The following is a 10,880-nucleotide window of genomic DNA, read 5'->3' as shown; positions in this document are numbered from 1 at the left end:
ATCAGATATGGATTATGCAATGACTTGTTGAGAGGTGGATTAACGGTGCTGCTTAATCAGTTTGCTTCCAATATGGCTTCGTATCCAGAAGCCCTGACTAGTGGAGATGAGAAAGATTTTAAAACCTGTCTGCCTACACCTACCAGCAACCTAGGCTTGTGATCAGAATGAATGATCCCAAGAAACTACTTGACCAAGTGTGTTTTGTTGTCCTGGATTTGAGATGTGCGTTCTTCCTCCCTCTGAGACTGTTGATGTATGAGTGTGAAGAAGTTACAGAAACAACGCTCAGATTTTCACGGTAACTTTCCCTCTGCCCACACTGTAGAGTTTCAGATTGTTCACTGATAGTGCTTCTTTCGTAAGGATGTGTTAAAATATAGCAGTCTTTTTAAAAGATTATGCAGTTCTCTATTTATTGTGCTGTGCCTGGTCCTAAGTGCAGCCGGTTAAACAAGTTTCATATGTATTTTTCCAGTGTTAAATCTCATACCTATGCCCTTTGGAAAGTTCCATCCTGAACAATGAATAGAAGAGGCTATATAAATTGCCTCCTTATCCTTAAGATTTCACTATCTTTATGTTAAGAGTAATGTATAATTATTAAAATCTATGAAAAATAAAAAGTGGATTTAAATTAACTTTTCTTTCCCTTTTTATTCTTTTTGCGGGGGAGTAGGGCAAGAGCTCTGAGAAAACACTGCACCTTGTGTTGTGATTTACTGTCACAGTATATCCTGAAAGTGTTTCCCTGTGTACCTGTACTTGCATCTTGCAGTTGGGTTGTGCACATACACAACAGCCTGTACCGCATCCTACAGTCACAGCACAGGGCGGTTGGGAGATACAGTTTGCAGAATGATTTCCCATTATCAGGGAGCTAGAGACAATCTGTAATGCCCATTCCAGTTTTTGTCAATTTAACTAAGTGTTGTAATGCAAACAATTTTAGATCTAATGTAGCAATTTACTCACATCCATTGTAGCTTTCTGATGTGGTATCTAGATGCACATATATATGGGGGTTATCAGATTGGCTGGCATGGCTGGAACTGCACAGCCCAACAGTGGCCGTCTACATGCTCAACAGTCAGTGCCCAGTCCAAGAGAGACTGAGGAGAACTCCAGAGTTCATGTGGAAAGGCCGGAGCAGCTGGAGTCTGGATCTATGAGTAACAGCAACAGGCATTCAGGAAGACAGGCTTTTGCATTAATTGTCTCTTCCTCCTGCCTTTGTTCCACCAGGACCCCAGCCTGTTGGATGATGTCAACCACGTTTAGGGTTGGCCTTTCTTAGTTGACATACTATGTCTAGAAATGGCTGCACAGACACATCAAGAAATATGCTTTACTAATATAGGCATCTCTCAACCTGTTAGTCGGGGCTGTCTTGGGAAACAGAACACAACTAGAGGGAGATTATTGGATCGGCGTATACAATATGCACTGAGTAGTTCAAAAATGGCTGTCTTACACTGGATATGTCTAGAATCTGATGACTTTAACATCACAGTCTGGTGCTGAAGGTCCAGACTAAAGAGCCACTAGGCTTCAGTCGCGTGGGGAACCAATGAGACTGAGTCGTAATGTCCCTGAAGAATGGCAGCATTAGTGACAACCTGCAGCACAGAGTCATTGGATTTAATTTGCCTGCACAGCGTGAGAGCAAGCAGGAAAACAAAAGTCTTTTCTCTTGGGCCTCCTTATACCCGGCTCTCCACTGGAAGGTTCTGCCGGGATCAGTTAATGAATCAAGAAAATCCCTCATGGGTGTGTTCAGATACTTGACTCTTAGTTGGTTCTAGATCCAGTCAAATCGGCAACCAAGGTTATTGGTTGGAGTTCCTCGAGAGAAACAGAACCGTCTTAGGGGTTTATCATTGTGAAGAGACATTGTGACCAAGGCAACTCTTATAAATTCATTAATTTCATTAAGAGGTTTAGTCTGTTATCATGATGGCAGACATGGTACTGGAGAAGCTGAGAGTTCTACCTCTGGATTCGCGGGTCGCAAGAAAAGAACGCCATCAGACCTGGTTTGAGTTTCTATGGCCTCAAGGTCTGCGCCCGCCCCTATGGGGCCATTTTTATTTCAACCACCACAATAACTGATAGGACATGTATGTGTGACTGACTGACTGGCTTACAGAGTACTTTAACAATGACCGTCTCCCATGAGAAGTCCAAGAAATATTCAGTCCACGAGAAATTCACGGGGACGCTTATACATTACAGCGTGGGTTTTTGGTGGGCTAGGTGACATCTCAGTGTGTACGGCATTATTTTAACTCTTGAGGACACAAGGGAACACTCAAGTGAGTGTTAAAATGGCACAGAAGTCAGCCCAAGAGTCAAAGTTGGTTCTGAAACAAGGATTTGACTTTAGCTTCTCCAGGAAACATCAGTTGGGGGGGAGGGAGGAGCACAAAATGGACAGAGGGAGGGAACAGAATGGAAAGGAACCAATAAGTCATTGTCACCAGGCATGGTGGAACATGCCTTTAATCCCAGCACTCAGGAGACAGAAGCGGATGGAGCTTTGAGAGTTCCAGGCTGGCTTTGTCTAAAGACTCTTAAGTTCAAGGATAGCCAGAGCTACAAGGAGAAGCCTATCTTGACCCCGCTCCCCACTCAAAAAAAAAAAAAAAAGTCATTGTAAATTAAGTTAACAGCATGTGGGACACAGTGCTGCTGGGGAATTCTGGGAACTAGAGAAGATACACATCTCAGGTGTCCACCAGGAGGCAGCACATGAGTCATTCAGTGACAGCCAGCCTCTGCCAACCTTCCACTGAAACTCTTTCTCACAAAGACATGAGGAATCACTGCCTAGACCGCGTGGTTGTGTATAGTCACACAGGATTACAGAAATGAGACTGAACATGCCCAGCATGACTCACAACCATAACATTAAAAGAAGCCAAGCAGGGGCTGGAGAGATGGCTCAGTGGTTAAGAAGGCTCACTGCTCTTCCAGAGGTCCTGAGTTCAATTCCCAGTAACTACCTGGTGGCTCACAACCATCTGTAATGAGATCATATGCCCTCCTCTGGTGTGTCTGAAGACAGCAACAGTGTACTCATACATAACTAAGTCTTTTTTAAAAAATCCAAGCAAAAGACACCCAACTTACATAAAATTCAAAACCAAAATTTGAAGTCAGGATAGCAGCTGCATGCACTTGGAAAAGAGGGAAACAGCAGAAACATCTGGAAGAGGGATTCAGGTGTTAGTGATGCTCTGGGTCCTGCAGGCTTCTGTGTGTTACCTTAGTAACGATTCATGGGAGCTGCGTGTGCTAAAACTTTATAAAATACACAATTATATATAGGTTTGTGATTATCAATCAACAAACATACAAGTAATGTTACATAAAACGTTGTATACTTATATGTATGGAATAATTAATGAAAAAAGGAGCCATGGATTTGAAAGAACAAGAAGGGTGTTTGGAGGGATGAAAGGGAAGGAGGAAATACTATAATCTCATAAAAGAAAGAATTTTAAAAACCGATTTAAAAAAAATGGCATGACTCAAGTCTTTATGGAAGTTACACTTCATGTATGTATATACTGCAGAAAGTCGTAATTATGACTAAGGAATTTCAAGTATTTGAATTCATTTCACCCTACGAAGCATCATGGTTTAACAATACTATTAGGCAGCTTTGCCAATAAGAGCACTTTTGCTCTGGAGGCTGGCCTGGGTTTGATTCCCAGCATCCACTTGTGGGATTTAAAACCATCCGAAACTCCAGTTCTAGGGGATCCAATGCATTCTTCTGATTTCTCGAGCACCATTCACACATGTGTTACATATTCATACATGTTCACACACATGTTACATATTCATGCATGCAGGTAAAATCACATACAGAAATAGGTCTAAACAAAACAAAATAAAACATACTCTCAGGGGCCAGTGAAATAGCTCAGCAGGCTAGAAGGTGCTTGTCAGGCAGGCCTGACAATCTGTGTGTGAGCCACTGAACCCACCTAAAGGTAGAAAGAGAATGACTCTATAAGGCTGTGCTCTGACCTCACACAATCGATGCGGCACGCCCACACCCACACTAATCAAAATGACAGCAATAAGTTAGAACTATGATTAATGTTTACCTAATAAGATGACTTTTATTCCTGTTTGGCTTTTTAGCTTGCTGTTTTCCACTGGAAGTAGAATTTAATTTTATTAAACTTAAATTATTTACATACATACTTATTTTGGTGTTGAGGACCAAACTCAGTGCCTTGGCATATTGGGCAGGTGCTCTTATCACCTGGAGCCCACGAGACCCCAAACTTCTCAACTGGGGAGCTTTCTGTCTCCTTTGCAGCCAGTAGCTTGTTTTGTCAGGTTAACTGTTGAGGCTTTGAGAACTTGCCTGTTCTTGGAACAGAGAGAGAAGCTAGCCCAACCACACAGTCATAGATTGCTAGTAGTCTCATCCGTTGTAGTGCAGGCAGATTCACACGAGTGTGTGTTCAGATGCATTTGAGTACGTCCCTCAGCCCTCGGAGTAGCAATGAATGGTTTAAAGCAGGGTTAAGGTATTAAATGATCATACATGTAAGGTATTAAATGATCATACATGTGTTTTAAATCTAAAGCATCTACAACCCAGTTGTCCAAAGATAAGATCATACAGTGTTGCGTTAATAACACTGATGCCTAAGCCCTACCCTAGACCAACCAGGAGTCTTCCAAGTCCAGAAGGGGTAGGAGAGTCAATGCTGAGACCTCCCAGTTAATTCTTAACAGTGGGGCAAATCTGGGGACAGTGCTTAGCTTCCATACTTAGCTGTAAAGGGCAGTGTGAGAGACTTCAGTTGAGGTAAGGATGCTCTCACACATTCGACAGCTTTATCACATTCTCAGTATTGTACAGTTTTCCCGTGTATCCTGACATTCGTCCGTACAAGCACTGCGCTTAGTCATACGTGTTGTCTGCTGCTGGGACAGAGTTTTCCTAAATCACGAAAGTGGAGCAGTATTTTTATACCTATGGATTTCAAATGATTTCCATGATTGCTCCGGGAATACACTTAGTGGGATAGCAGTTCCTCTTCTCTACGTGTCTCTAGAAGCAGATCTTAAAAGGAAGCAAAAGGAAACAATTCTGAAGCCTTAGTTCATGAATATAATTACAAGGAGTATAATTCAATCCCATTTCAAAAGATTCGTCCGGGATTTAAAATTCCTTTTCTTGACTCTGTTGCGAGGGTTTTTAGTTCCGATTCTAACCGTCTTCTGAACAGCACGTCTATGTTCATGACTCCCAGACAGCTAGTGCATTTAGCATTTACTTGATGACTTCAAATTGCACTAAGAGTTTTGGGACACCTTGCGTAAAAGCTCTAAATTGCCTTCAATCACATAAAACCATACTCACAGCCTTTATTTTCAAATCGTGCACTTTATTTTAAAGTCGTTATGGACCCCCTTTGTCGAAGTCCCTTAAAAAGTGATTTAGCGCTGCATTTCCCACGCATTACACTGAGGCTGGTTTCTTTGGGAGCAACTGCTAAAATGGAAATGGGGGTACAAGTCGCTCAATAAGAATCAACAGAAAGAAAGGGGAGCGAAAGCAGGATGCGAAGAGACATCAATGTACACAGCAGCATGGCTTATATGTGGCCACTCTCGGTGAACACTCTGGGGGAAATATTGCCAGAGTTGCTACTCATCCTGAAATGCAGGTCTGTTTTTTCTTATCTCTTAGTTCTCAGATTACAGAAATCATCAGCATCATGAAAGACCCAGCGTCATGAAGGCTGCCAACAAGTATTTACCAATGGTTCCTGTGAGCTAAAAGCCAGATTGACTATTTTAGCATCAGATAAAATGTAAGCGCTCCCTAGATATATATTTAAAAGGCTTTCAGGTTAATAGTGACCTGATCTGTAGAGATTCATTACCAAATGAATTTCAGATGTCAGGCTGGAGAAACATCTCAACAGTTAAGAGTGCTTGCTGCTCTTGCAGAGGACTAGAGTTTGGTTCCAAACCTGGAGGTCCAGCAGCTCACAGCTGCCTGTGACCCCAGCTCTAGGGATCCAGCACCCTCTTCTGGCTTCTGTAGGAACTCTGTGTGTGTATGTGTGTGTGTGTGTGTGTGTGTGTGTGTGTGTGTGTGTGTGTGTGTGTGTGTGTGTGTGTGAAAAACTTCAGATGCAGTTATGTCCTGGCTAATTTTATGTCAACTTGATACAAGCTAGAGTTATCTGAAAGGGAAGAACTTCAGTTGAGAAGACACCTCCATAAGATCTGGCTGTAAGTGGGCTGGAGAGATGGCCCAGCAGTTAAGAGCACTGACCTCCCTTCCAGAGGTCCTGAGTTCAACTCCCAGCAACCATATGGTGGCTCGTAACCATCTGTAATGGAATCCAATGCCCTCTTCTACTGTGTCTGAAGACAGTGACAGTGTACTCACATACATGAAATAAATAAATAAATCTAATTAGTGATCAATGAGAATGGGTTCAGCCCATCGTGGGTGGGGTCATCCCTGGGTTGGTGTAGTGGTCCTGGATTCTATAAGAAAGCAGACTGAGCAAGAGCAAGCCACGAGGAGCAAGCCCGTAAGCAGCACCCCTCCACAGCTTCTGCATCAGCTCCTGTTTCTAGGTTCCTGTCCTGTTTGAGTTCCTGTCCTGGCTTCCTTCATTGATGGACTACAATGTGGAAGTTTAAGCCCAATAAACCCTTTCCTCCTCAACTTGCTATTCAGTTGTGGTGTTTCTATGAGGCAATAGTAACCCTAACTAAAAGAGTACTTCATAATGAGGGATATTTGAATCATGTGATTGCCATTCAAAGTGATAAAGTGAAAAAAATAAAGTAAAAAAAAAACAAAAACAGACATTATGTAGAGGTCCTAAAGGAGGAACTCACACAACTGCAAACCTACCCCTGCAGCTGCTGCTTTGCCCTTTGAGGTACCTTAATTTTGCATAAACCACACATTAAGTCATCCTCACTCCTGACCCAGTGACAGTCTACTTGAGCTCCTCAAAATAATTTACAAATCAGTTACAATCTATTGCATGTAGAAAATGGCCTGTAGCAGGACACCGTGTCATGTAATTGTGTCTTGTAATGCCAGCATTTGGGAGATGGAGGCAGAAGGCTCAAGTCAAGGTGGGACTCAGCTTCATGGGCAGTTCAAGTCAACCTGGACTACCTGAGACCTTGTCACACACAAAAGGGAATACTTGTGTCCCTAGCTGGTGGAACTGCTTGGGAAGGATGGGGGGGTGCGTGGCCTCTTTGGAGGAGATGTATTACCAGGAACAGGTTTGAGGTTTCAAGTTCATGCCTTTAGATCAGGATGTAAGCTCTCTGCTACTGCTCCTGTGCCATGCGTGCCTGCTTGGCCTCATGCTCCCCACTATGATGGCCATGAACTAATCCTTTGGAACCATGAGCCCCAAAACACATTTTCATGTATAAGTTGCATTGGTCCATGATGTCTTATCACAGAAATAGAAAAGTAACTCAGAAAGTAAGAAGGAAAGGATAGATAAAAGAATGAAAATTGCCTGTGTTGTGAGCAAAAGTCATCTGTACCATATCCCCAACATTCAGTTTTATGAGACACTGGAGAGAGGGCTCAGTGGTTAGGAACACGTTCTGTTCTTGCATGGTTTCTTTCTCTGCACCTATGTCTATTGGTTACAATTACTTGTGACTCCAGGGAATCTGATGTTCTCTTCTAACCTCTACGGGTAGTGCATGCCTACACACATACACACACATACTACATGCATGCATGCACATGTGTGCAAACACAACTAAAATATAAAACATTCTAAAATTTTACATTGATTAAAAATGAATTCCTTAGAAATCGTATATGTAATATGCATGTTAAGCAGAAGAGAAACAAAGGATGGATTTATGGGGCTGGGGTGGGAAGAAGCAAACAAGGATATTTAATGTAAGGCTTATCTAAAGCAAGAGGCTTCAAAGTACGAGGTCCTTAGGAAACATGTGGGCTTAAGTACCCATATGTTGGTCTATGAAGAGTGGGAAAATGGCGTATGCTTCATTTCTTCTGAACAGATCTATTCAGACACTCTTCTATTTGCCTTCAATAGATAAATGTGTGCTTTTCCTCCTGGTGCAAGGAGGCTGCCTCTCAGATAACCTGCTTCCGACCAAGGTTAAAAAACTAGAACCATTTTCATTGCAGTTTTCAGAGATAGGCAAGGGAAGGCCAGATACCTTCCTCTTTCTGTAATTTCCCCAAATGCCTGCACATTTCTCTTTTAAAATGTAGTGGGGAGGTTGGGGGTAGGAGGTAACGAGTCCAAGGGCCCTGGGGAAAGAAAGTTGGGAGGGACATCAGTTTCCACATCTTCTTTGCCTTAAGTTTCTTGGTTAACACCAAAAAAAAAAAAAAAAAAAAAAAAAAAAGACCAGGGGTCCATCTCAAACAAAAGACCTAATCCCTACTCCAGGAGCCCATGAACACCTTAGGTCCAATAGGAGAGTAGGGGGAGTCACCAGGGGATACCTGAACTCCAGTAACCACCCCCTCAGAGTTGGTGCTGCCCAGCTCTGGGATCGCTTCCCTCTAGAGTCGGTAATGCTTGTCACTGGACTTTTGCTTTTTGCTGACATGTTTTCCTGTGTTTTGTTTTGTTTTGTTTTTTAACTGATGGAGAAAAAGATCCCACTAGCTGGCAGCCATCAGTAACCCTTCTAAAGCCCAGCAGATCTAAGATGGCTCCTGCCATCAGGTCCACATATCACATTCCTACCATCGGGAAGACCAAAAGGTGATGTGAATAGGAATGGCCCTCAGACACTCGCGTGTTTGAATGCTTGGTCCATAGGGCATGGCACTATTAGGAGGTGTGGCCCTGTTGGAGTAGGTGTGTCACTGGGGAGTTGGGGGGGCAGGCTTTGAAGTCTCATATACTCAAGCTATGCCCAGTGTGCACACAGACTCCTGATGCCTGTGGATCGAGACGTAGGACTTTCAGCTCTTCTCCAGCACCATTTCTGCCACCGTGCTTCCCATGATGATGATGATGAACAGACTAAACCTCTGAACTGTAAGCCAGACCCAATTAAATGTTTTTTCCTTTATAAGAATTGCCATGGTCTTGGTGTCTCTTCACAGCATTAGAAACCCTAACAAAGACACCTCCTTTAACTATATTTCTACTAATGTCCATGGACCACTACTTAGTGATAATATCATATCATTCTCCAAAGAAAAATAGACTATTGTGGTTTGAATGTTGTCGCGCCCACCTCGGCCGGCAAGGAAGACGCAACACGGTTGGATTCTTCTCAACAGCCTTTACTGCAGGACACCTTCATTCTTGATACAGGGAGGCAGTGGCAGCGGCAGCAGCCAGCCCTAAGTGTTACAGCTTCAAATGTTACTGCGCCGAGCCGCAAAGCCGCTCACCTTATATACACAACAGTATGCTAATATTCTTTCAGGGATTGGTGGGGCACGAGTCACCCCACTACTTGTCCTCCAGGGATTGGCACGGCATGAACTTCCATTAGCATAGTACCGCCCCACCCAGACTGCCGTCAGGTGCAAAACCCCACGCATGCGCAGTACTGTTGTTCACCACAGGAGGGCGCCAGATTCACCTCATTAGCATACAGCTGCCCTGACAGGGGACAAGCCTGCGCATGCGTGGTAAGTTATTCACATTCAGACGGGGCTGGCTGTCGGTGCCATCTTTACTTCACTGCGCCGCTCCCTACAGAATGTAATGGTCCTCATAGACTCATGTATTTGAATGCTTGGTCACCAGGGAGTATGGCCTTGTTAGAGGAAACACATCACTAGGGGTGAGCTTCGAGGTTGCAATGCTCAAGCTGGGCTCAGTGATTCTTCCTGCTGCCTGCTGATTCAGATGATTCTCTCAGCTCCGTTTCCAGCACCAAGTCTGCCTGTGTGCTGCCCCACTTTCCTCGATGATGATGATGGACTGAACTTAAGAACTGCAAGCCTACCTGTCCTGGCTGGTTTTGCGTGTCAATTTAGCAGAAACTAGAGTCATCGGAGAGGAAGGAGCCTCCGTTGAGAAAATGTCTCCATGAGATCCAGCCATGCAGTAGTTTCTCAATTAGTTATTGAAGGGGGAGGGCCCAGCCCACTGTGAGAGGTGCCATCCCTGGGCTGCTGGTCCTGAGTTCTGTAAGAAAGCAGGCTGAGCAAGTCATAGGAAGGAACCCAGTAAGTAACATCCCTTCATGGCCTCTGCATCAGCTCCTGCCTCCAGGTTCCTGCCCTGTGTGAGTTCCTGTCCTGACTTCCTTTGGTGATGAACAGCAATATGGAAGTATAAGCTGAATTAATGCTTTCCTCCCCAACTTGCTACTTGGTCGTGGTGTTTTGTTGAAGCAATAGAAACCCTGACTCATACACTGTTCCAATTGAGTATTTTCCTTTATAAGAGTTTCTGTGGTCATAGGGTCTCCTCACAGCAATAGAAACCTGAAATGAAGATAAAAAAAAAATGTAGCCTTAATTCCAAGTAGACACATATCAAGATTAAAGATCAGGATTTCTCAGTGGGGTCATTTTGGAAATGAAAGTTTCAGAAACTAACAGTGAAATCTGTGTGTGTGTTGTGCGCGCGCACGCGCGCGCTATGGGGATCTCTTTGCCAGTGACAATATTTAGTGGTGAGGATCAGAGACGCCAGGCATCTTGGCACATGAGGGAATGAAGAGTCACTCTGTACTCTTCATAAATTCCATGCCCTCTGAGACAACTTCATAAGCTGAGCACTTGTTTATAATTCTGTGTCTGCAACTAAGCCCACCATTCCATAGAAACACACAGTATTCGGGGCACAGTTCTTAATAGAGGCTTTAAGTTGCAGGAATGTAAGTAATATGCA

At 43.7% G+C, this 10,880-nt stretch overlaps 1 protein-coding gene across 1 annotated transcript in view; it reads left to right on the top strand.

Moving 5' to 3' along the window:
• Positions 1-1,586: 1,586 nt before the first annotated feature.
• The window catches only part of Gramd1c (GRAM domain containing 1C), a 101,739-nt gene continuing 92,445 nt past the window's right edge, over positions 1,587-10,880 (top strand). Inside the window, exon 1 of the mRNA XM_032899647.1 lies at positions 1,587-1,659. Coding sequence (XP_032755538.1) covers positions 1,587-1,659 — 73 coding nt within the window. The remainder of the gene's footprint in view (positions 1,660-10,880) is intronic.

This window comes from Rattus rattus, chromosome 4, assembly GCF_011064425.1.
Source record: "Rattus rattus isolate New Zealand chromosome 4, Rrattus_CSIRO_v1, whole genome shotgun sequence".
NCBI classification, from domain to species: domain Eukaryota; kingdom Metazoa; phylum Chordata; class Mammalia; order Rodentia; family Muridae; genus Rattus; species Rattus rattus.
Note: the sequence above shows the minus strand (reverse complement) of the source record. Positions and strands in the feature narration are given on the sequence as shown.